The 27,734-nt window shown below is 35.3% G+C and overlaps 1 protein-coding gene across 4 annotated transcripts in view; it reads right to left on the bottom strand.

The window, feature by feature from the left end:
* Positions 1–387: 387 nt before the first annotated feature.
* LRBA (LPS responsive beige-like anchor protein) overlaps positions 388–27,734 on the bottom strand; it is a 411,738-nt gene continuing 384,391 nt past the window's right edge. For all 4 annotated transcript variants that reach the window (XM_037396311.1, XM_037396332.1, XM_037396323.1 and 1 more), the window contains 4 exons: positions 13,203–13,304; positions 11,740–11,954; positions 4,283–4,434; positions 388–1,939 (listed from right to left, as the gene is read on the bottom strand). In XM_037396311.1, the coding sequence (XP_037252208.1) occupies positions 1,849–1,939; positions 4,283–4,434; positions 11,740–11,954; positions 13,203–13,304 (560 nt within the window). In that variant the 3' untranslated portion in view covers positions 388–1,848. The remainder of the gene's footprint in view (positions 1,940–4,282; positions 4,435–11,739; positions 11,955–13,202; positions 13,305–27,734) is intronic.

Raw genomic sequence — 27,734 nt, 5'->3', positions numbered from 1 at the left:
TAGGAAACCTACCCCTGGATTGAGACAAATGCACATTGCACTTCGAAAGCGTACCAATTTCCCCTCAAAATCTTCTGATATAATGCTATGAATCTTGTTGAACATAAGGAAGTGAGAAGTACAAGTTTTGCCAACAAATGTTACTGCTCAATACACTGGGCACTTACCACAGACACGACAACTAATTAGATCATCCTTCTGCTACACAAAACATTAAAAAGTAACTCTACTACACCACACCATAACCACATCAGTATAAAAACGTAGAAAGCACAGAAAACTCAGTTGCCATTGCATAAACACCAAGAGTACTTTAAATGCATTAGCCATCGCAACTACTTCCTCTATTGTGAATATATACTGAATCACAAGAACCCAGTACTCCACTGAAGTTCTCAATTACAAATGTAATTTTATTTAATTTCTTCACTCAAACTGAATTTTCTCATTCCAAATCTTTACTGAAAGAGACAGTAGTTAAACGCTTAGAAAAAACAGGAACTGCTCTAGTAGGCAGCTAGAGAAATGTATGTATCAATACAGATATGGAATGTAAATTTCAACTCATATAGATCACAACATACAAAGAAGATTTTTATGCAATACAGACTTACAAAACAATAACAGTTCTTCTCACAAATATTTTCACAGAGTTCTGCACAGCAATCTTGTAGAAAAGTAGATTTGTGCAACACCAAAATAACTTACTGTTCCTTAGTATAAATTATTTTTTATTTCCTGAAAGAAAGAGGTAATTTAATATGATTGGGCAGGATCTGACTGGATTTGGTGAGAGCAAAATACAAAAGATATTGTTGCTATATGCAGAAAAAGAATATGGCATGTGCTACAGTATTGCAGGGGCTAGTTCTAGGGGGGGATAAAAAAAAAAAGAAAAGTTACCTGTAAGTCTAGTGCTTCTGCTGCTGTCTGGAGGCAGTACGCCAGCAAACACCTGCCGCCTTAGAGACTTCACAGTCAGCCAGCAGAAATGTGCTTTGGTACTTGCATCTATTAAGAAATACCTGCCTCTGTGGGTTTCTAATTTGAGTTTAAATTCTTCAAAATAGCCTTTCTGATTTTGAGGAACAATGCACATTTTGGTGTGCTTTGAAGGAGTTGCCAAGTAGTAACTAGAAGGATTCACGCTTGATGTAACACAAACTCCATTCCCGATTTCTCCCTCTTAACTGCACAAAACATACAACTAAAAAAGAACTAATTGTCTAGGCCTAGAAACATGCTTGAATAGCAACATTGATGGAAACGATTTGCAAAGTTTAAAATCACATTAACCATAATTTAAATATTACCATTGATTCCCAGAAACTTCAGTACTGATGTAGTACAATCATTTGGAAAAGTATGAGACAAAGTGTGGTACAGATAGCACAGATTAAAATCCCCCCAACATTGTAATTAATTTCCATTATGTTAAAATCATATATTCCTCAATGTTATAGATAAAGTTTCAGATGGAAAATCCATTTCTTTATAATATACCTAGAATGTGAGTTTTAACCATCTTTACTGTAGGTTTCTTACATACAGGGATCAAAATAGACTTCTCATTATGACTAAAAATATAGATTTTTAACTACAGAACCCAGCAGCCATATTTTCTGCTTCTTTGCCCTTCCCCAAAAAAAGTCAAGCAAGGTCTACAAAAATAGCAATTAACTTTAAAAAATATGTTGCTTCTTCCAGCAAATTTAAGTTACATTCAGATGTAATATAGCTATTTATAAGGAGCAATGTTGTGGCAAGACACCAAGGGAGGTGTGTTGTGTTCAGTTTTCCTCTGACAACAGCTGCCCGCATCAGTGCTAATCTTGGTCTCTGGGATGATTAGTATCTGGTTTGATACTCGTGGTGCCAACGATTGAAATCATTGTAGAAAACCACTATGCTCCCAGATGCCATGCCAGTCATTATACACCTAAGGAAGGCACAAGATCATATTTGTTAGTGAACCGCTTCACGTTCAGATATATAACTCTTCAACAATGAGTTTCGTCAATATAAGCACAAGAACCCGAGGCAATGACCAAATTCCACTGAAAACAGCTGGAGCTGGAAGTGCTCCACATACCAGAAAAGTCAGGCTTTAGGGGCTCCCATCTTGGGCTTCCAATGCTGGATGTAACTAAACCTGCCATCTGTAGCACCTCTGACAGATTTATGGATCACAAAACATACAAAACACCATGCAACAGTTTGTATGGTCAGCCTGAAGCTACAATTGAGAGTTAGACAACAGAATTGTTTACCAGCACCGCTGCCCTGCAAGGCCATTTCAGATTCCCTGGGATTATTTCTTGACTTGCTTGGTTTGTTTTGGGGGGGAAGGGCGTGGGGGTGGTGGGGGTGGTGGTATTGGAGTGGGACGAAGCCCTGGTGAAGCAGCCAAGTGAAGGAAGGCTAGGAGAAGTGTTCATTGCCATTTCACCTCCCCCATTTACACATATGACCTACATGAAGGAATTGGATGCGTGCACAGGACTTCAGTTGGAAAGGTTAGTGTGTGGGTTTGAAAGCAATTTGGAGGCTTTGGTTGTTTTGGAAAGAAATCACTGTGCTTTCCCACTGAGGCACTCTATTTCCAAATTCCTTACTCCTGGCCTACTACTAGAGATCATTTAGATCTGTTTGAAAAGCCATGACCCTGACAGGGCACACAATTACAAGAGTTTCTATATCTTTTCTACTGTCTCACATTAAAGTTCTATGAAAATCAAAAGTATGATGACATATAAAATTCTGGCATTTTAGGAAAAAACCCTCAGAACTAAAAAAATAACATTCAGAGTAAAAAGCTGTAATTTTTCCTTCAAAGACTAAATATGAGATCATCAAAACATTGCATTTTGATAGCATCACACTATTTCATTTCAAGAGCACCATTTTGATTGCTTCTGTATTAGGTTAAAACGTCTTTTTACACACTGTAACACAAACATACACAATCATGCATACCAAATAAATTACTCTGAGTAATTACCTGTAATTACTGAGTAATTACTCATTAAAATACTCCCAGTAAATCTCTTCTAAGTTTCTGTGTCTTCAAACCCAAAGTGAACAGGTTCCTAACTTGAGCACATGGATAAATTTAGATGTCCATATTAAATTTCATTTTATTGATGTGCAAGAATTACGTTGACATGAGATTAATTGCAGTTTAAAGATTCTTTAAACGCAAGATTTCATACATTTTAGAGGTCTAAAATCCAAAAGCTGTAACTCCAGCTTTTGAAATATTTTTAACAGCAGGAGCTTTTTAATGGAAAACTGTTTCTTTCAAGATGCCTATATTCTCTGATTATGCTTAACAAGAAGTTATTGAATGTTTGATTGAAGTCCACGGATATCGCTGGTTTGTATTTTCTTAAGGTCATTTTAATTGTAAGTTTTAAAAATGTAGTCCAGGTAAAAATGTTAAAATGTTCAGTATGAACTTCTGTAAGCAGAAGGTTAAGAGCGTTAGCAATATGCTTTACTGCACAATGTAGGCATTCCTAAGGGATTTAGGAGCCAAATTTCTTCAAAAGTACACAGGAACTCCACTAAGCAAATACACCAAAGCAAACAAAATTCTAGCCCACAGCTACAAGTGTACAAATGAAATGGTAAATATCCATCTCATAAACAAACAATACTTTTTTGATAAAAACACTTTTGATAAAAACACTTTTAACACTTTTAAGTACAGCTGCATTGGAAAGTGTTATGTAAAAATGCAGTAAAAATACTAACTGATTGCCTTTGCTAGAACGAATCGTCAAGGAGGGTCATGCTTTATGTGGATAAAATAACTTTTTTAGAAATGAAAATTAATACTTGCTTTAGCAAAGTATGGATGTGTGGAGGGAATCTTGTTCTGCAACTGTTCTATATTTAACATAAAGGTCTGGAATTAGGAATGTGATTTGAATCGTAAGTGAAAGAAGAAACATGAAAAGCACGTATGGAACCTTCCACCTCCATGTGACCCACACTGTACATTGGCACAGGCCAATAACTCAACCTGTCTTGAAATTGTGCCAAGAAAGTAAGATTTCTTGAATCTTTATTCATTCCCCTAAGAGCTGAAATCCTGAAAAAAGATTATCTGCTCTGAATATGACGTGTTAGAAAGAATCTTATGCAAGCACAGAATTCTCAATATATTTGCAAGATCTGTGATCCACAGAAAATTAAAATCAGAGGAAAAACAAAAATGCAAGTTAACTGTAAGTATACATTCTCTGAAATTCTTGCGAAGACCAGGCATTGCTCTAACCTTTGGTCATACGACAGGGCCATGGATCGGATTCCAGCATCACACCCTGGATAAGCAAAAAGCTGCTTGAGGTCCCACATCTGCCATACCATGACTACTCCATTGTCTCCACCTGTAAGCAGATACTGTCCATCTCGACTCAGTTGAATTGCCTATAGGGGAAATCACATGGAAATTTGTCATAGAAATTTGTCATAGAAATGTGTTGCTCTTATTTCCCCTCTTTTACTTGCAAAAAAGTCTCGTATCGACAGCTGAATGTCTAGGGAGACTTGATATCAATACAAGCTTTTGGGACACAACATTATCATTATGTTATTCTACCCAGCAATAGCATTAATGTTATTATGCACAAATCCCTTTAATACATTAGGTATCAGTAGTTAAATTTTCTTACCTGTGATTTATTCCATATTCCAGGGATTTAATATGAGGTTAGCTAAAGAAATTTACTGTTCTAATTAGCTAGATTTACAAGACCCAGCTGTACTGGCATTAAAATATAGTACGTGACATTCCCCCAAGGGTCTTTAATACTAGCTTAGCAGAAGCCATCCTCCTTTTCTCTCTGGCAAAAGGCTGAATGATGGAGGGAACTGAAATGTTATAAAAATTACTAGAATTAATTTACACCAGCATTTTTAGATTCCTGCTCTGATTTAATAAGATAATGATCCTCTTAATAGAGACTGTGTTTCTTTTCATCATCTATCCTGAAACCACCTGTGACAAATTCAATGGCTTATACCCCGATCTTGCATGCATCATGGGGACTGATGGCAAATCTACATTTTAAATCTTTATTTGGGATCCAAATCATGGAGAAAGATGGGATATCATTGGTTTTCACAGTGAAGACTTATTGAAACTGGAGTCTTCAATCTATTTTGGTATTTCCTGTGTGCTGTTGGAAAAACATGAAACATACTGAGTACCTGGACAAACAGTAACCCTCCTCAGTTATCTGATGTCTATACCAGATGATACTATCAAATATTAAGATAAATGGAAGCATGAGAAATATTTCTTGAGAGATTTTGCTAATATAAATAAGCCAAAATGTGGTTTAAGAGAACTGAACTTGAAATTTTATTAAAGTAAGTGATAGCCTCTGGGGTCAGATTGACCATGATCCCTCTAGCCCAGCGCTGTATCACCAACAGTGGCAGCAGGAGATCCTCTGAGGCTGGCCAATCTACAGTCCCTTCCGCTTGTGCTCCCCATCACCGAGTCAGGAATATCAGAAAGCACAACTTTGTCCAATCCCTTTAGTATCTATTTACAAATATTAAATATATCTGTATTATTTATCTGCCCATTAATTTTCTTAATCTGTTTTTGAGCTGATGACTTCTGTGGGTTGGAGGAGGAAATTAGCCATTACTACTACAGTAATACTGAAGAGTACAAAACTTCTGAAAGGAAGACCCTGACCTGCTGCCATGCAGAAAAGAAACTTAAGCAGTAGAGGATATCAGGCCCTGATTTTGTAGCCCCATCCTCAAGCTATCTGGGAAACCAAAGGGTTTATAGGGTTTAATTAAAAAAAAAACAAAACAAAAAAAAAACCAAAACCAAAACACAACACTACAAAGACCCACAAAAAACAACAAAAAACAACCAAAACCAAGAAGTTGAATGAATTCTGTCATGTGGAATCACATCAGCACAAGCTACCAGCAAGATCAAGACCCTTAAAACTATGGTTTGGACCATTTATAAGCCCAAACCTTCTCCTCTCCTATGCTCTCCTGTTTCCAGATGCCTCTTCCCAGGTCTCTTTCTGACTTCTGCTCCCCAGCTTGACTTCTGTTTTTTCCCTTCTCTGCTCTGTACTTTTATTTTTGTATGCAATACTCAGCACAGCAGCAGCCTATCATCCTCTACATTTGAGCACATGGAAGGGTAAGAAACAACTCTGCTAGCTGTTTGCTGAATTATTTGCTGTTATCAAAAGGAAAATAAGGAACTTTGCTACTATGAAGCACTATTGTCTATTATTAAACTCCTGATCCTACCTAATCCTTCACTGCATTGCTCCTACTTCCAATTCCTGTTTTTCCTTCCTTCCTTCCTTTCTGCCTCTTCTCGTCTTCTAGTCTCTGGCAAGTTTCAGCATTCCCATCTCTACTTTTCTGTTCCTGTCACTCTTGCAAACACCTTTCTTCCTGTTCTTGCTTTTATCCCCGATTCTGCTGTTCTTTCTCCTCAGCTTCCCCATCAGTCTTTCCCTTTCCTTGTCCAGCATCACCTCAACACATTTCATGCCATGGTGGTTTTGCGCACCTCACTGTAGGGGATGATTGGTTGCAGAGCAAAACCCTGCATCCATGGGCTACAGAAGTTCAGTACAGAATGTAGGTGCTAAGCGTGATCTATTGAATGCATTTAACCTGAGATTTGTGAATCAGCTCAATTTGGGCAGCTTTTCACAAAATACGTATCCTTCACGCCAGGACTGATTCATGACAAATTTTACCTCCCTGACCCAAGGCAGAGAGACACAAACCTTTTCAACAGAACAATGTAAGGATGGAGGATATTCAGGCCAGTGGCTTTTAAATTCCAAACACACATGTTCTACAAATAGATTGATCCACTTTAACTAAAACATTATCACTTGAAGGCAAGGAAATTGCCTCAAGTTGACAGTCTACAAGCAAAATTCCAGCTCAAAGATTGAAATTTAGGAAACAGTAGAAAGAAATGAAGACAGGATCTTGCAAACATATCTCTCTCTGCTGAAGTCTGCAAGTATTTTGGCACTTGCAATCTTTACTTCTACAGTTTTTCAATATGCAAAACTTGTAACACTGTGATTTTAAATTCTCAGGAAAAGGAAGTTGTTTTTAAATACATAGAATTTCTAGTGCATGCACCACAAAAATGAGAGAAACTAAACCACAAAAATGTGACATGCATGCAACATGAAGGTGTTATACAGACTGCTGACAAGCCTAGAAACTAAAATCTACAGTGTCCGTAAGACACTGCTTTGTGAACAGCAATAACTGAAGTCAAACATATTGCACATCTGTATTTTTTGTATTGCTGTACTCTATTGCTATGATGTCAAATACATCCTGTAAGAATTATATGATGTGCAACACTCACATTAGGGTAGAGTTTCTATATTATAAATTTTGAGTGTTTACTGCAGCTCCCCTCAAGTAATTAGAATGAATCACATTGCTAAAATTTTATTTTACACAGTAACTTTAAAATGAATGTAATTTAAATACATATACTGTAAACAAAATATTGTGACGCCAGAAAAAAATTGATGATAAACCTGTTCCAGCTGTGTTTTGAATTAAGATGACGACACATACATGTAAATTTAGACACAACAAAACAGAATATATGGAGTTTATATAAAAATGGAGTATACACATCTAAGTATGGAAAACTGAATACTAACTAATGTTAGAGTTGACTATTTTGAGCTGAAACTTCTCCCCCCCCCAAAAAAAAATAAATGTACCAATCATAAATTGCTTCTGTGATTCTTTCAACCAGCCTATGAAAATATGCTAAGCACTTCCCAAAGCACAGCCCCAAGGAGCTTGAAAACTCATCCAGAGACCCTCTTAGAAGAGTATAGTAACCGAGTAAGAAAGAGGTAGAAAACAAACTGAGATAAGACTGTGAAAATTATCCAGAACTTGCATGCTCTGAGTTGATGATCATGAGATCTAACATACCACACACAATTATTAAAAAGATTATTCATTAGAAGCAAAAATCAATATGGGGTGGTTTTCTTCTCTACAGCAATAGCAGTCTCCTAAGGGTATTTTCAAATTGCAATGAAGACCATGACAAATAATTATTTGCTACACTTATAAAATTCAGCTGATGAAAATCCATTAACCTTATGGTCATGGTTCACTTGAATTTTATACTTGAGGCTTTTACTGAAGAAATGCTATATTAAAAGGCAAATTAAAGCCATTAATCTTTAACTCTTCCCCTACCTGCAAAATGCAGTGGGTTTTGTGATCCTTTGATTAAATAAAGTATAGGCTTTGAACCCTTACTAATACCTATGCAGTTTTACTAAGTCATTGGCTTGTCATGAAGACAAGATGTTGATTTATTTGTTTTTATTGTTTATTAATAAATTTCTCAGCCACTTTTTTTTTTTTTTTTTTTACATATATATATGTGAAGGAAGGAAGGAATAGAAGAAAAAGGTCACCCTGTCAACATTTCAGTTTCGTGACATGCCCTTCAAGATTTAACAAACGAAAGGATGCTTTTACTCCCAAGTACTCCAACTGGTATAGAAGACAACATGAATTGATTTTACTGTTCTGCTTTTCCCCAGCGTGGTTTATCTACAATTCTGCTAGGTATGAAACTGAAACAACTCTGCAACTAATCTTTCTCACAACATGAGCTTCAGACTCTCAAATAATCCCCAAAGTGCACAATTTCAGCAGTGTTCTAAAAGCTGCATTTCTGACTTGTATTTCCTTGGAAAGTCTCAAAACTTTGCACAAATCTCTTTTAACATCTTAGATTTTTGAAAGGCAGTGCTTTGTAAAAAGGCAGAGCTGACACTGTGACAGCCCTGGCTTACAGCAGCAGGAGTCTTGTGGGCACTTCCACATTTCAAAACAGACTCAGGAAAGGAAAATAAATTGGTTCCTCTGGGTGAAACAGCATACACTCTTTGTTTAGTGTAAAATAACTTTACTTCTCAGAACAAGCAGAGTATTTAGAGTTAAGTTATTCATTAAGATATCTAAACATTACATGGTAGATATACTGCGATATGCCTAAGCCCCACTGAGCAATACAATATTTAAAACAAAACCAGGTGGAAAGTATTGATTAGACTTGGAATTTCCCCAGAGTGTCTGAAATTTTTCTAGCACAATACAAGAAAGAAAATTGGAATGTTGTTCCAAACATCACCATTGAAAACTGCTAGTTTTGTCAATAACTGTCTGTCTGAAATACTGGTCCATAATGACACAGGAAAATAGAAACTAGAATGCCACATTACAGACTCAATGCTTATGACTATTGGAAAATAGAACCTGGAATGTTACATTACAGATTAAACTCTTACCACCTTTTTTCCCCTTTCCTATCCTCCTCAAGCAAAAACCAACAAAAAGTGTTGGTCAGCACAGCCCATGGGTTGGTACTATTCATTTTAAATGCCCCTACTTTAATCATGCAATTGCCACTTGCCTTCTAACATGATGTAGTGCAGAAGCACTGGGAAAGACGCTGTGGGTTGTTTAAGCATAAAGCCCAACTGGGACCACTGGGAGAGAAAGAAAAGAAAACAAAACAAAATAAAACCCAAACCCCTGTACATACGTAATTCTGGCCCACAGAGAGTGGAACTTCCATTGCCTCTAGCAACATTCCTCAAGCTGTGGGTACTGACTGAAACACTACAGAAATTGTTTTAGCTGGCAAGGGATTTCTAGATATTTTACAGATTTGCTGGCCTAGCTGACAACATAATCACAACTGAAAGTGACAGATTATTAACATTATTATTGTGAAAAGAGAAAACACTGCAATATGTACTTGCTTTACGGAAAGAACTGGGATCAAGGGTAGGCTGAAAATCTCAAAAGCATTTGTACAAGAAAAGCCAAAAATGCAATTTCAGACAATTGAAGAAACGTTAAAAATTGAAGGAAGAACCTACATAAATTTGGAAAAATGGCCTGGGAGAGAAATACACACACGCCTACTTCATTTCCCCAGCCTCAGATCCACACTTGTGGCTGCCATCAGGATCCAAGGATCATATGCCCTCTCACCCCTGCAGACAGCACTCTCACTATGGAAAAGAGACCTGCACAGAGAGTTATTTCTGCAATATTCCACCACCAATGCATCTGCCATTTTGAAAACACCGGGATGCTGGACTAACAGTGAGTCATACATGACAGCGGTTTAGAAGGTGTTAAGTGGAATACGTTGAACTACACTGGAGATTTCAGTGGTAATGGAGCATTCACTGTTCCATGTAAATTATAAAATGGAAATAATGAAGATCAAAATTCTTTCAATTATATTGACATATTCTTCCAGCTCAAGAATTAATATGAACAGAGTCAAGGGAAGACCAGGTTAGATTTTTTAAATGCTTAAAATTTTGCCAAAAATCTGAAAGAATTTCAGTAATTCTGTAAAACAAACATGAGAATGAAGAAGCATGTTCTTCTTGAAATGTCTAACTTCCAACTAAAGGAAAAAATGTTGAGAGTGTTCAGCCCAAGAGAACACTGGAAATCCCAGCAGCTGGGTTGTCATACTGCTATATGCTTACAACAACAAAAGATTCCTCTTGCTGGTGTTAAATAGGTAAACAGTCTTTATAATAGGAAGCACTTCTTTACTGTGAGGATGACCACGCACTGGCAGAGGTTGTCTAGAGAGGCTGTACAATCTCCTCCATACTTGGAGATTCTTCAAAAGCTGTCTGGACACAGACCTGGGCAACTGACTCTAGATAGTCCTACTTGAGCAGGGGGACTGGCCCAGAATCTTCAGAGGTCCCTTCCATCCTCAACCATTCTCTGATTCTGTGCTTCTCAGACTGTAACTATCGGCATAGAGACCATAACTTCAGATAATTCAGGTACCCTGAATGCTGACCCAGCAATGTGATCTTGCTTCATGTCTCTGCTGAATTCTGTAACTTTCTAGCAGATTTGGTAATGCTTGTTCATTTACCCCACCCCACCCCCTTCCCTTTCTTTCTCATTTAAGGAAAAAGTGGGAATATTTTTTAATGCAAGGAAAGCATTCTTTTGACATTTCTGCTTCACTGCAGTATAGCTGGCAGGTTCTGCTCTGCTTCATAGGTACTATTTCATAGGAACTGTCAAAAGACCTGCATTTTGCATTACAAAATAATTTCCATAAATCCATAAGCTTAAAATGCCTCCTGCATAGTTTTGGACTTTCTCCATGTCTCTTGCAGCTAAAGATGTGGAACCTAGCTGCCTGCTCAGCAAATGCCAAAGGGCTAAAGAGCTGAAATATAGACATATGCCTATAAACTTCCTGAAGCTCAGCACAACACATGCTATCTCAAGCTAAGATGAAGGAATGTAGACAAAAATGCCAAAAAGGGGAAAGCCAACATCGAAAACAGCATATCCAACAACCTCCTGCCTTCAGATTCAGAAGTAAAGAAGTAGCCTGGCTTTTTCTGGTCAGAAATTAGTAATATTTGTATTTTTCAGTTCAAGGGAATGCCTACAGGGTATTGCTTACTATACAAACAGAGTTAAAATCTTAAAATTAAAACCAGTACTATTATGAGTACACGGTCCCCTTAACTACGATTTTTTCAGAATGCTGCTATTATGGTCTAGTACCATATTTCTGTGGTCTGACTATAGAAGGAGTCTCCATATAACTCCCAACACCAATAGCTTTTCCTGATACTGGAACTGACAGTCCTTAGCACTCACCTTTATCTTGTCATCTGTTTCCATAGTGGCTTGAAGTCTCCCATTCACACTGAATACACAGAAGAGGCCATTTTCATAATATATGACACAGTGGCCTTCTCTTGAAGCTTGAATAAGTTTTGGTCTTAGGCAGTTTTCAGGACCTTCTAATGTTTCAGGACCTTCTAATGTCCTCAGTAGGTCTCCATTCATAGAATGTATGAGACATGGTCCTTCTAATGAGACAGAATTAAATATCTAGTTATTGATTTACATGCTCATTTAAAGACATTGTATATCAAATAATAAGTAATGACTTCTACTTAGGTAATCACTATTATAATACATTAAAATTACTTTTATCATGTTCAGGTGGTTAGCCTATGACTCTAAAGGTGCCAGAAAGTAAGATAAATAACTTATCCTTTAAAAGCTTTGTATTCAAGTATTTTAGAGCACCTATCAAAAATAGTTAAGAGACCTAACAGATTTCCTTTTGTGGATTTTCTTTTAAAAAGTAGTAGTTCATTTTGAGAGCACAAAAATAAATGTGCTGAATCCTAAAATAAAATTTTCAAAATATGAAGACACAAAGAGTTAAGTGTAACGAATTTACATACATAGGTAGTCTAAAAATGTATGTTCTCATTTAAGAGCTTAATTCATACACAATCAACTAAGTATTTGCTTTTCAAGATATTTGGACAAACACCTTATTTGCATGTAAGCCACAAGTGTTCACATGCATAAAACAGAAATGCACACAGGTGCATATGATAAGTACACCCAACTTTGAAAAACTGTCTCAAAGTAGATAGCTTGGAAACACTAAAGCAGAAAGATCCTAATTAAAAAAAAAATACCAGTTTAAAAATAATTGTAGACCAGCATATAGGAAAATGATAAACAAGATCCATGGAATCAACATAATTCTCTATAATTTGCCTGCCAAAAGCAGGTCTTTGAGAACAAAAATGAGTCATATTACAGGTTTTGTAGCGAAGCTCAAAGAGCCTGAACAGAATTACTATACATTTTAGTTGGTACTTTATATATACCCTTCATCAAAAAAACAAAGACAGCACATTCTTTTTTCTCTATTTTTTTCCTCTAATTTTTCTCTTTTTTTCTCTAATTTTTGCTTCCGTTTCTGACAAGTTATCCATAGCAAACATTCTTCACCATCCTGGCAGTCAAGAGCTGTACCAAACTGTATGCTGTATGTAATTACACACTGGATAAACAAACAGAAATAGTAATCAGTAGGCTGTAATAAGGAAACTGACATGGTTGCCTCTTGTACATGTCTAAATAATCCTCAGTTTTTACATGTTTAAAAGGAGGTTTCAGATTCCAAAGCAACTAAAAAAAGGTTAGAAATACAACCACTATAAAGTTAATAAAGTCTGCCACTGGAGACTATATTCCTTTTTGCATTAGGATTATAGCTTCATGAACAGACAGAAATGACAACAGCTACTTACCTTTTGAACCACTTATTACCAGGCCAAGTTCAGCACAAATAGTAGCACAGGTGATCTCATAGTCATGTCCTGTCAAAATAGCTCGAGGAGTTGCAAAATCACCTTCAGTGAAAAAACAATAAAAGCAATCCTTGGTTACAATCTATTTCTAAAATCACTGCTTTAAATCACTGAAGCGTCTTCAGTTTCCTTGCTCTTTGAGTTCATGTTCCATACAAATCACTTCTATGCTACTGTTTGCATACGGTTCTTCTGTACTCATACCTATACAGCACAGCAGCAGTATACTATAGGAATTCAGCTTGCACATTCACTGACACACATTAATATAGAAGTCGGGTGTGCAGTAAAACCAAACAGAAGTTGGAGCACAAAGATCTGCATTTTCCCCCTCCCTCCTTCTCCCCCTCTTTTTTTTTTTTTTTTTTTTTTCCCTATGGAGGAATTGTTCAAAGTCAATTACCGCCTTTTCCTGTCACAGGCGTTAAGTAAATGCAAGCATCACTACAACAGGTACTGAGATGACAGACCAAGAGTGCCCAAACAAGATGTAAAACATCCATTGACTGATTTTATTTTAACCTAGTAACAATGTTGAAACCTCAGCTTCATGTCTAGCTCCTTGTAAAATGTGGACTGTAATGAGTATGAATTTCAGATGAGTTTTCAAAATCAAAACACCCAAACCCAACATTAATTACCACTGCTCCTATTAGACAATTCTCATCAAAAACAAGAAATAAAAATATATTTTTTTGAGATTCTCCTTGTAATCAAACATATATGGATATCGTAAAGAAAAAAATTTATTCTCCAGGTCAAGACACAGAAAGGGTAAGCAAATGCTATAAAACTCTTTAAATAGTTTTATAACTTCACTCACAGGTCATTTGCTAGATCAACCTCTTTAAGAGTGCTAAAATTTCATGAAATTCACAATTGCAATACAATTAGTTCATTCATCTGAAGAATGTGTATTGGGCAATGTTACCATTTAGTTTCAAAAAGGATTAGATGAGTTTTTAAGTAGCAGCAAATAATTTCACTTCACAATAAATGCTGATACATGAGGTACCAACAAGGCAATAAAACAGTGGTAAAATCAAACTTTTTTTACTTTAAAAACAAGAGATGGTTTTGCAAAAAGACACAGTAATAACAGGGCCAACTGACTCCATTAGTTACTAAAGTAGCATCACACAAATTACACTTGGGGCTGTAACTTTTCGAAACAAGCATAATGTCATCAGTTTGTCGATGGAGAGCCTTAACAGAACTAGCAATACTGGTTCTGGGTCTTATATATATATATAAAATATATATATTTATATATTTATATATAATCTGGGAATTATATTTAAACAGGTAGCTACCCAGACCCTACATGTGAGAGACTTCTGTGGATTAGTAGTATAGATCTGGGCTTGCACAAATAAAAGCTTAGCTTACTCGCCATATTTTACCTTTTTACTCAGACCATTTGCAACACCTCCCAGTCTGTGTAACTGCCACATTCAAATTGCTTCTTAGAAAAGGTCATAATCTATGACAAAGTATCAAATCAAGGATTTTGACCTTTCAAAATTTGATTTATTCTGCAGTTACTGTTATAATCTATATCCACAATACAAAATCTTTAAAAGAAAATAAATATGTTTCTTCTTAGATAAATATGTTCACTAAATAAATATTATGTGCATATATACACACACAAATATGCATATGTTATCAGCATTTTAAATCTGAAAATGCTTTGGAGCAACTTGCTGAATTTTCCCTGATCTCTTAATAAAAAAACCTTTAAAAGCTATTGCTTTTGTTTTGTGTAATGTTTGGCAAAACACACTCAAACCCACAAAGTATGGCAGACAGTTCAGAAGCAAAGGAAAAACTCCCAACAAATTAGAAGCATAAGGGTAGACTTAATTACCTCTAGGTATTTCTCAGGTGGCTGATCCTATGAATGCTCACAAACCTTTTAAAAAAAGTTTGTTCTAGTGAACTTTCGTCACCTAAACATGGGGCAGGCATCTTAGAAGATTCATGAATGAACATCGTGTAGACAAGCCAAAAATTTGCATTTTTAGGGGAAAAATGTAACCGCAACCATAACAGTCTAATTATCCAGTAACAATTTAATTTTGTTGACCCAATTGCTTCTCCCTGTGTTCCCCAATCCACAAAAGAGGCGGCAGCTTTGCACATTTAAGGCACTTCTAAGTTTGAGTTTTTTTAAATGAGCTGCCTACATTAGCAAAATTCTAGAATTCTGGTTTTACTGCTTTATTTTGCTTTCAGAAATTGCATTTAACACACACTTGCATAGATCAGCAAGGAATTAATCTAATCATGTTAATGAAACTTTTGAAATCAGAGAAGTTTTACATGTACAACATTGTAGTGGATGTAATGAATATAAGATGTTAGAGTTAGAAGGACTTATAAGAAGCAATGTCTGAATGAATTATTAGGAGGTGCAGATAAACAAAATCCTTATAGCAAACATATTGCTTACAGCAACTACATCACTGTAGGCTTTACCCAGGTTAGGCTGTCAGTAACTATACACATAAAGTGTAGGAGATAAGATTCTTAAAACAAGAAGTAGAAACTGAGCATATATATATATCACAGTCCACAGAAATGTAAAATTACATGAGTAATGCTCGCAGTCCTTTTAGAATTTGGGCTTGACTTCAAACATAATAGAATATAAATCTACAGGTGGCAGGATCAGTGTTTCATAAATTTTATCAACTGTTTACTAAATTACATTTGTTCTAAAGAAACACTTCAACGCAAAAAAGAGAAAAAAATCTGAATAGTACCTTTAAAGAAATTAGGACTTGAAAAAATACTGTAAAAGAGGAGTCCTGTGAAAAGCCAGGCTGACTCCTTTGATAAGAATGTCAAGTATTTAGAGGTTTCCAAGCCTCTGATTTTCCAAATAATGGGGTCAACTTAAAAGCCAGTTGTAGAGCAGAACAGATTTCTTTAAAAGCTTTTAAACTGTTATTGCTTCAGGAGATTGTCATGGTTTTCAATAATGCAAAGAGAAAATTTTATTTTGTTGCTGGTTTAAGGGGCACCACTTCAAACTTTTCTAAATTGTTTTAGGGGAACCGGCTTGCAGATCTTTTGAAAAGCTGGGGAAGTGACTTCAAAGGGAAAAGAGTCTTTGTCCACTAAGCAGGTTTACGACCACTGATGCAAACCCTAAGGACTGAAAAGAATACTCAGTCCATCTTTATGGAGATCCTTAAGGAAGATGAACAAGTCAAATAAAATTAAAGATAGTTCAAATCCTAGCACTAATAACCAAGACACAACAGTTTTACAGATGTGCTTTTCTCAGCATAGTACATAATAATATCCTTAGTCTATAGCATTGCTGAATTGTTACTTGAAGTTGAATGCTGTAAGAATCTTAATGCCACATTCACATTGCAACAAATGTCATCAATGATTTATTTAAGTCACAGAAGGTATACATAAAGTTATTTTCCAGTAAGGGACAGATTACCTTTAAAGTAACCACTCAAATTAGTTTGAAAGAACTCTCCTACATTCCAATAAATAATTTCTGCAAAGCTGTTTTCCCATAGAAAATAGCATAAAATATCACTCTCTCTTAAGTGACTAAAGTACATTTTAAATCATAAAATTCAAGCTTCAGAAGATAAAAGAAGAGCACATGATATCATGTCAGCTTATGGCGATATTTCAGCGAAAAAATGTTAGGCGTTTGGAAACTACGTTTAAAAAGGAACAGTGGGATTATAGCAAAGTCAAAACTTTCTTCTAGTTTAATGACATCCAGAAGATATGCCTTACTGAATAACAAGAAATTGGTTTGTATTGCTGGGTCTTTCTCTGCTTTTTTTCAGCTTCATTGATGTTACAAAACAAAACGGGATCACGACATTTTAAATCCACTACTAAATTCCTAAAATGACCACTTTCTGTATTTTCAGCACCAAGTTGTAAGAGCTGAGCCAAACATCTCCCTAAAAAGTAATCAGACTAGAGATTGACAGAAAAACTTATTTCATAATGAAATATGAGATACTCTTCCTACTATTTCTGCATGAGATAATATTATGCAACACATTAAGATATAAAATATTTGAGCATGCTCCTTTTTATGTTTTATGCTGAGAAGACAGTTAATTATTACAAGTCACAGACAGCCAAACAGTTATTTCTAAATTATGATTCCGTGCTTGCAGAGGCTGTAGGGCACTTTTAAATGGCAAATTAATTATGTGATTTTATGCCAATAAGAAGTCCAAATTAAATGATAATCTAACTATCTTTTTACCTATTTTTTTGCGAAAACGTGATTGAGTACTTTCTCAGAAGGATATATCAACCAAACCAAAGCATATTTATATAGAAAAAAAGTCTTCTAAAAATAATTTTCAAATTTCACAATTTTGAAGTTGGTTTGTATGATAAAAATTGAGGAAAAAAAAGATTTGAAATCAATTTGAGAAGTACAAATATACTTACAGAATACAAGACATTTGGACAAAAGTGCTTTCAGCAAAATAACTAAATTAAGAAAACTAATCTGCTGCTAGGCTTCTATGTTGATTATATAGCAAATTTCAGAGTTTAATTACATCAAAGTGACAACTATCAAATATTATTGAAACTCTGTATATTAACATTATTTATAAATCACACAGAGTGAACATATAAATAACAGCCAACTGGTTAAAACCACATTTCACCAGTGCAGAAAGGCTAGCTCTTTGATGGATGTAAGATCTTACTAAAGTGATACCACACAATATTACTGAAGTATTCCTAAACCTTCAGATTAAATAATCTTTCCTTTGTAAATATGCATTTTATTGTAACAATGTAATCTTTTCATATTATATAGGAACTTCATTGTTGTCCAGTTCTTCACATGACACCCCATCAGCATTTCCTCTAATTCCTTCAAACTACTTCCCATCTGTTCAGACTTCTTTTACAACAAAAAGTATAACCTTATGCCTAGATGCAAGTTTTGTTTTTGCAAAAAACACTTCAACCATACATCTTTTCAAAAATGAACAATATCTTTGAACAACTTATCATTCTATCCTGAAGCAAAATCTAAAAACACGAAACACAGATGATGCTATAATGCTGTTACATATGTTCAGTAAAGGAAATAAAGAATTACATTTATCTTGTAGAATTCATTTCAGCAAATACAACACAGGGAAGGCTTACAGGAAGTTCTCCCTCCTGCAGTCACACTGTGCAACAAGTGACTAACATTTATTTCATACACATTGTGTCAAGAAAACAGGTTTGCTATGTTTCCAAAATAAACACAGTAAAGAAAAAGATTTAACAGGCCTTCATGAATTGGGTATTAAAATTCAGATTTCAAAAGTCAATAATCCTCAGCCTCTTAATTCCTACACCATATGCAATGCAATGCGTTCTGGAACTAGTTCACCCTTACTGGGGATTCATCTGCTGAAGTCCTGGAAGTCATTCAGCAGGACTCCTCCCACTGAATACAGACCTTTTTGAAGCCCTTAGAAAGTATCTGCAGGTGAATATTCAGGGTCAGTGTACACTAATATTTTAATATTTGCACCATCCCGACTTCATAAACTGCTACTTAAATATCAGCTTTGAAGTTTTAAAACACTATCATCTTTGTCTGAGAATGTTCTAAAACAGCTTTATGAAGGGGCTTTTTTTTTGTTTATGCTAAAAAACCTGATCTATTTTCTTTGTATTTCTCTCTTGTGGTTTATAGTTATAACTATTCAATTACATTAAGTCCAACAAAAAAAAAACACAACACAAAAAACGAAACTCAAAACCTCAACAGAAAGGAAAAAAAAAACCCATCAAGCAATAATTTCAGTTAGAAATAGCACCTACTATGGAACTGTTGTAAAACAAAAGACATCTTACAACATGCTGAAACTGACCACTAGTTGAAACATATGTAGTATTTCATACCTTGGGTAGAAAATAATCCAAGATGAGAGGTTTCATATGAGAATTCAGCTCAATTCAGCCATTACTGATTTTTTTTTTTTTGCTATTAAAATAGTATAGTAAAATAATTTATTTTTGTTTATAATAAGAAAAATGTATCACTGCAAAACAATACTGTTCCACAGCAGTATGTATAAAAGGGTGGTTTAGCCATTTGATTGCTTTTGTAAAGCTAATTTCAAACCTGTGCAGCAGTAGTGTGTTGCACTAGATAGATGCTTCCCATCTTTACATAGCAACGTAACTGGGAATACTGATGGCATACATCAAGCTCAGAGCATACATAAACTAGCTGTCTCTTTAAAAGTAACTGTTTTAAACCAGATACTTTTCAATGAAGCAGGCCATAATTCTAACTACATATAGTGTTCTCGCACTTAATGGAGTAAGGCTTGTATCTGTGATGCTAGTCTTAATAGAATTTAGATCCAGAAACAGGTATAAAATAATTTCCTACCTAAGTCAGGATTATTGTATTGGCCAAATAATTTTTACAACATTTAAGTTGATAATTTTATTCTATACTACAAATTATGTCTTCTGCATTACTCTGTTCTGTCTTACATGGTATAGACTTTAAACTGAATGGTTACTTTCCCCAGCAACCAAACAAGGTAAATAAATGTGATATATTAGTACATCAACCCACCACTATGCATATGGTGCACATTAAGGCTGTATTCATTTACCATACGAATATAATTCCTTTTACCACATCAACTGTTAGTTACAAGTTGTAAATATAGCGTTGTTTTTCCTGGAACTCAAAGGTCTGCGTTACATCATGAAGCACTAAATATCCTTAACCTTCTGGAGAATTTAATGCATATAGTTTTAGTGACACCTGAAGCTGGATACTGCCAAAAAAGCAGCATCCAAACTCTTTCCCTTTTTCCAGTCTCAAAGTACATACTGCTTTCACTTGCGCCTGGATGGTGCCTCAAAACTTGCTCTACAATATTACTTGCAATTACTCACACAGACTGACAAATCCTGAAACACAATCTCTCTTAGTCCGTTGAAAACAGGAATGATACAGATGCTGTGCTTAACACTGTAGAACACACTTTTAGCCAAAACAAGTATTTATAGCACACAAACCTACACGCCCCTCAGTACCAAACCACTACGACTATTTAGATGCCTTCCAAACCATCACAGGCCTTGTCCTCATATAAGTATCTGTGACACGACTTTCTTGGCATTATATAAATAGAAAATCATATTGCTTATGTAGCATCTTTGCAGATTTCCAGATATACCAGAATTCATCCACCTGTTATACCTCATCTTTTTCCAGTTTAAATATTTGGAGGCTAGAACTATCCTTTATATATGATTTATAGAGTACTTGGAGGAATGAGGCCTCAGCCTCTTTGAGGTATCAATGTGTTATAGTTTAAAAAAGAAACAACAGTGACCTTTTGTAGCTGTATAGTTTAAGGCTCTGTTCTAGATTCATTGAGATAGTCCCAGTACTTGCTGCACTGGCTACAACAGTGCCATGTGAAGATACAGGGAACTGTAGGACCAATTACAGCATCAGGCCTATGTCCATTAAGCTTTCATGAGGCTTTCAAGACTAACATCAAATAATGCAATAAATGTTAGATAGAAGAATATTTAGTGGTTACTATCCCTTTCAAAATGTTACAGGTACTTTTCTAAGCCTTGTGGGTCTTCTCTATGAAATAAATTTTACTGAATTTGACTTACAACAGGAATAGAAAAATTTAATATTGCACTTGCTCAATCTCTAGTAAAAAAGAAAAAAGTATTCCATTTCTTTTTACAGTCGCACTTAACAAAACACTCCTGATCTATTTCTGCTTCAGTTCGTACATTAACCTTAAATTCACATTGTATTTTCTCATTATAATTTTAATAAAAAGGATAAAAATTATACTACAAATGAAATCAATTTTTTTTGCACCGCATATGTGAACGTATATATATTTTAAATATTTTACTAGGCAGTGCTTTGGAGAGTCAGTCCAAGATCAGATTTCACGCGAACCCAGCAGATGGTGCTAAAGGATTCTTGCTTTATGTACAACATTGTGCTACTGTCCAGCCATTTTTGAAGAAACAAAGAATATTTGTTATGTCTGCAGTTAAACACTGTTAAAATAATACTGAATTATTTACTGGCTTTTTTTTCAGGAAAGACTCACAATAATATAATCTACGTGTGTAGAGGTAAAATATAAATGTGCTATTGAACACCAAAAGGAGCACAGGCAGACTGTTTTTAAACTCAGTGATGGACTATCATAGAGCAACACTCTTTTCTTAAAAGACTGACTACAGAGAATGGCACCTACTGCCTTAATAGTTGCAGCAATTCCAAAATATTTTAGTATTTGGAGGCTCTGCAAATTTTTAGCTATTATGGTAGACCACCATTTGACAGAAATTAACAGTGATAGCAGAATTTCCATTATAACTAACATGATTACTGATTTATGGACATTTTGATACTTCTATGACTTAGCATGATAAATGCAAAAGGGAACACTGACAGGTAAGATTTTTACAACTACTTCTTAATTAATTTTTCTAAAGAAAATAAGCTGTTATGTAAACTACTTCCAAATGTATTTATTTTTTAGGAAATAAACATTAAAATTCTAAATAAATATTTATGCTATAAACATTCTTCAAAATGTGGAACCTTATCTTCTCAATTATCATTGGGTTTTAAACTGAAAATAGAAGTCTAGATCATGCAGAAACTTGGGAACCAAGATGTAAGTTAATTCAAGATGTGGATAAAGACAAGGGAAGAAGGCAAAGAGGGTTTTTTGCTCCTAACAGCAGATATATGACCTGCCTGGAATCATTGTGACTATTCACTGTGTACAGAGGCAAGCACGTATACAAAACTTCATAGAATTCAAGTTTACAGAATTAGTGTGTCTGAGTACAAAGAAATTATTAACTATGGAATTGCTCTTTAATCAGCCAACACAAAGATGCTCATCAGGTCATATTTTCAAAGTTTCAATTGCCTGCATTATCCACTTAATTAATTACCAAGCATTCACTTATAAAAAGTTTAAATTTTCAAACTGAAAAATGTGCGTAGCAGTTGATGAAATACAGATGTTTTACCTTTTGCTATGGTTACTAATATAATTAAAACCAATGATTTCTCTAGTCTCAAGACCACAGCTTTAGTCTAATAATAATAATGTTAATTGATAAAAAGTTTTTCAGGTGTTCAAATACTTATTTAGGAACTGTAGCTATAAAAAAAAACAAAACAAACACAGTTTATTTTAAAAGAAGTAGCTTGGATAGTAGCTAGACTGTTTTTCAGCAAGACAGGAAACTGGTGATTAAACTTTGAATCCTTTGGGAGATTTCACATTTTATAAATTCAAAAGATTACGTATTTTTTAAAAAATTATATCTGAGAAAGATATTCAACATGTTAGTGATAGTGAAAGTGTTCAATGAATTATCCCAATTAAATCTCAGTAAACCCAGTAATTTTTATTAAAGTACAAAATCACGTGCTTACATTCACACGTGCCCTGCTACACAGCTACACGACTGAAAACATTTCTTTAACACACTTCAGAAAACCTGAATATAGTACCCTCTAAAAAAGTATAAAACTGTGCAATGAAAGCACCCCCACAATCTTTGTGATGCAAATGTGATACATACAGAGAGTAACATTTTCTAGTTTTATGGGCTAACATAAAAGAGGTAATATAATTTGTTTTATTCACATATGTGTGGAAGATCAACGCAATAACTCAGAGGAGAACACATTCGTATTAGTAGTAGTAATACAGTTATACACAGACTCTACGTTTCATTAGTACTGAATACTTTGATCGGTTAAGCCTTGCTTTCATTAAGCAAATAAAAATTTTAAATTAGATATATTTCTGTTTTTCAAAATACGAAAACTAAAAAATAATTATGAAATAATCTGTAGATATTTTGAAAGCAATAGAACAGTCTCTTCATAGCCTATGAATATAGTGCAAGAACAGCAGAAAAGCAACTTACCTTCACCTCAACTGTGGAAATGCCTACCATTTTATAAGTACAAACCATTTTATAAGCATAAACACTATTAAAAAATTAAATTCACCACTATAAAACTCCCCTCCAAGAAAGTACATCCAAACAAAATAACCGCAGTGAAAAAACAAACATTTTGTAGGCATAGGTTGACATTCACTGATCTGATTGGCCTCTATCTGGTAGGTATAAGTGAGGGATCATTCAGAAGAAGGATTGGAGAAAATGGGATATTCCAACTACAAAGGAGTTTGTTGGTAAAGGAATACAACAACTATGTGTGTAGCAAGCAATTTTGTGACAATTTTTAATCTGTAAGCAACAACTAGAGGTGGCCTTCTAGATATGATTATCATCAATATAACAGATCAGAAACATGATGGTTAAAGGAACTTACATGAAAGTGGCGAAGCTATGAGAGTGTTCAATACGCTTTATAAAGGAAAGAACATGAACAAGATAATTTTTTCAAGTATTTTGAAGACAGGTTCCAATACGTGCAGAACATTGTTCTATAAGATCTCATGAAAAGTTAGTCTACAGAAAAACAAAGGAAAAGGTAATAAAAGATACTAGTGAAAACTGCCCCAATGCAGCAGGACAAGACAGACAAGATGATACCAGTTAGCACAACTGAAAGTTCTCCCATAACTGTAAACACAGGAAAGTCAGGCAGAAAGATCAAAATAAGTGAGTTTTTTCTGAACCGGTGTAAGACACAAGGTATAAGCAAGTAGGGGCAAAACCAGGATAGCCAAGCACAGATGAGATGCAACTATGAATGACATCAGGAGTAACAGTCATTCTATAAACACAAAAATATTGTAAGTTTCCATGAGAAGCTGCTCTGCTATTTAAGAGCCAGCAATGCCAATAGATAATGTCACACATTTAGAAGTATTTCAGTAAGTCTTCAATAAAAAGGCCAACTGCAGTCAGGGAGCAAACATAGTAAAAGCAGCAATGACAAATCAGTTACAGAATTCCCTGAATTATACAATAAGTAAAGGAGGGAAATGTTTGGAACTCAACTGGCCTGATAATACTGATCTGAGAATACTGTGAAAATGAAACTACATAATCTCAGAGTTTTAACTGTTGTTTTATGAATACTGGGTGAAGTTCTGCAAGATTAAAAAAGTCATGTCATTTAAGAAGCAGAAAAAGGAAAACTGAGAAAGAAGAGTAGTTTACTTAATCCCAACAAACAGAAAAAATATGGTAGAACATGTATATTTTTATTTGCATATATATACACACACACAGTTTCCAAGAAAACAAGGAGATAAGTAACAGCCAATTTGTTATGAAGAAATCACGTCAAAGCAATTTTTTTCTTGCAGTGGCAGAGTAACACAACTTGTGTTCAGGGGTACATCATGTATTTTGTCTTTAGTAAGGACTCTGGCAATGTTTCACACTGGCAATTTCTTAAGGAAAACAGGGAAGCACATGTTTATAAGATGCTACTATACGCCAGATGAAAAGCCAGTTGGAAAGCTATATTCAGAAAGCTCTTCGTTGTCAAAATAGTGAACGTATTGATGGGCATTCTTGAACAGTGTACTATCTAATGTTTTCTTTAATGAGCAATTTGATAGAATAAGACTGCAAGTTACATTTGCAGACATGAGCTGCTGCAAGTCTGCTGAAGGAAAGGATGAGAATTCAAAATAACTTTAACAAATTGGAGGAACAGTCTAAAAAACATGCAATTCAGAAAGTTTAAAGACATTCCACAGTCAAACTACACAGAAGAGGAGAAAAAACAACTGACTAGATGGTTCTTCAGAAAATACTGAAATTTATGTTGGCTCATACCTTAAAAGAATTAACACTGTCACACAGTTTTAAAATGAACAGATATCCCATAGGGATGTGAAAAGTAATGGTTTGTAAATGGTCTGTAAACCAGGTTGTTTTCTACTTATTACTGGAAAGGCTTCAGCGGTGTTGCTGGGACTACTTTGAGGAAGACAAGACAACTGGAGAGGAACACAGGAAAAAGTCAGAGTTCTAGAAAAATATAACTTATGGCAAAAGGCGTGCTTTCCGGAAGCAAAGAATTACAGGTCATGGCAATCCAAATAACTGGAAGTTGTTGCAAGGGGGAAATAAATAATCTGTTCTCTACACAAAGATAAGTATGTAAGAAATTATAGAATACAACTGCTGAAAAAAACCAAAACAAAACAGGATACTAGGATGAAGACTGAGAAAAGACTGCTAATGATAGGCCCAAAAATATATTTGCTGAAGTTTTTAACAGAATGTTGGACAAACATCAGTAAAGAATGGTTTTGGCGTACTTAAGCCTTCTTTTGGAAAAGAGAATAGATCAGGTGACCAAAGCTCCTGCCCACCCACTTTCCTATGGTTCTGTGATTACAAAGTAAAATGCAATCCCTCAACCTAGGAAATGTCCAAACCCTAAGAGTTGCCACTTGAGCTTCAAAGTGAGCACGGGATCAGAAAGTGCTGCACGCCATTTGTATGCAAATGAATTCTCTCATCTCTTTTCTCCAGCCATCACAAGTAGTTCCTCCTCTCACCCCCCGTATCTCGCCTTCCTTCCACCTCTGCTGCCACCCTATCAGGCTGGGCAAGTGCAAAACATGGCATCTTTCCACAAGTACACCACCCTCCCTCAGTAACCTCTACACATTCTACCACCCTATTCAGGAACACAAGCCCTGACGCATAATGCCATGTCCCCAAGCGGTACATACTTTGCTATTAGATCGGAGCCTCTAAATATGCAAAAGCCAACCCTGTGATACAGATCACACATGGGCTTCAAGGGGTACCAAGGGGAGGGTTACATCCTGTCCCTCCTACCTCCCCCACCTACCCACAGCAAGCCACATGCCAAGGAGAGAATAATAAAAGCCTCTTATGCTATGCGAAGTGACTTTACATCTCCACAGTAAATTATGCTAATTAATGTGAAAATAGCTCAGAGCTATTTGAAAGGAAACAACTATTTCAGATCCTCTGCTCTGTTCTGCATTATTCCTAGGCTTGGTCTGAAATTGTCCACAGAAACATTTCTGCATCAGAAAATGCCTACGTACCAAAGTAAAGTACTGCCATGCTTTTACATTTTCAAAATCAATTAATTTAGAAAGAAAAAAACCCTACATTTGATCAAAGAGCATGGTGAAATATTTTTTGAATTTCAGGTTTTAATTTGAGAAGGAAAAAAGGACTTAAATGTAATCAGGCTGTTTTGTGAGGAATAAAAATAGTTTCCAGCAGATGTGTCCCACGTAGGAATTTCATATCTTTTGAGATTTAAATTACTGAAATTTGGTTTACATTGATCAATGCATTTGAGAGTTATTAGGGAGAAACTAAACAGACAGTGAGACTACATAGGTGTAATTTCTTTAAGAAGCCAGCTTAAAAGTTAAAAATTAAAGAATGTCAATAATGAATATTTCAGTAACATATTTCTTATGTTAAACCAAAAACGTAAAGAATTTTTCCATACGGTCCAGTTGGCCAGAAAATTGTCCTTGATAAAGAATATCAAACAAAACATTTATCATGTATGCCATAGCCCACCTGGCTTGTCAGCTTGAGTTAAGTACCATTCTAAAACATGAATATATGCAGCCAGAGATCAAGAGCTCAGTGCTTCCTAAAGTAACGAAACCAGATAAAGGGACCTAAATAAAAAGTACCTGGTGGAGCAGTGGGTGCCCAATGGGGTAGAATTTAGGGTAGCTTGATCATACTAGGCTGCTGACTGATGTGTATCAGAGGCAACAGTACTATGAAAGGAGGAAAGAAATGCTTCTGTTTTACATTGTTATTGTTGAAACTACTCTGGTACCATGATTTGGTACAGTGCCATTGGATGCATGTTGCTGTGAAGTCATTTTAAGATGGAAATTAGAGAAAAATAAATAGAGAAAAAATAGGAAAGAAATACCAACTCTGAGAGTATCTAAAATTCCAATGAACAGTGCTCATGGGAAGCATGAATAAACTATACTTTGAGGTAAAAAATCCTAAGCCTCAAATACAAAAAGATATCAGACAAGTTAAATATCTAGCATCCCACAAATGAATGGAAGTTACAGTTGCAGTAACAGGGCTCAAAACCCAACAAGTCTGCTGGTGCTTTCCATTTCTGACAAAATCAGAACTAAGCAGAAACAGCTCTTTTTATTTGCCTTTAAAAAAAAATTTGACTGAACAGAGATGCCTATAGAAAGCTATTTCTGGGAAAAATTAAACCCCCAGATTACCATCTCTTTGAAGCAGAAACTGTCTTTTACTATACACATGTCTAGGCCTATGTATAGTGCCATGAGATTCCAATTCATAACAAAGGCTTCCAAGCACGCTGTATCACAAAAAAAGCTACATAATGGTAACTAGTAAACATAGGAGCCATTGCATGTCCCTAAAACATACAAGTTTAATAGGAGTGCAAACAAAGAGATTTACCAGGTAGCGATTGTT

Source organism: Falco rusticolus, chromosome 1, assembly GCF_015220075.1.
Source record: "Falco rusticolus isolate bFalRus1 chromosome 1, bFalRus1.pri, whole genome shotgun sequence".
NCBI lineage: Eukaryota > Metazoa > Chordata > Aves > Falconiformes > Falconidae > Falco > Falco rusticolus.
This window is presented reverse-complemented; position numbering and strand designations above follow the sequence as displayed.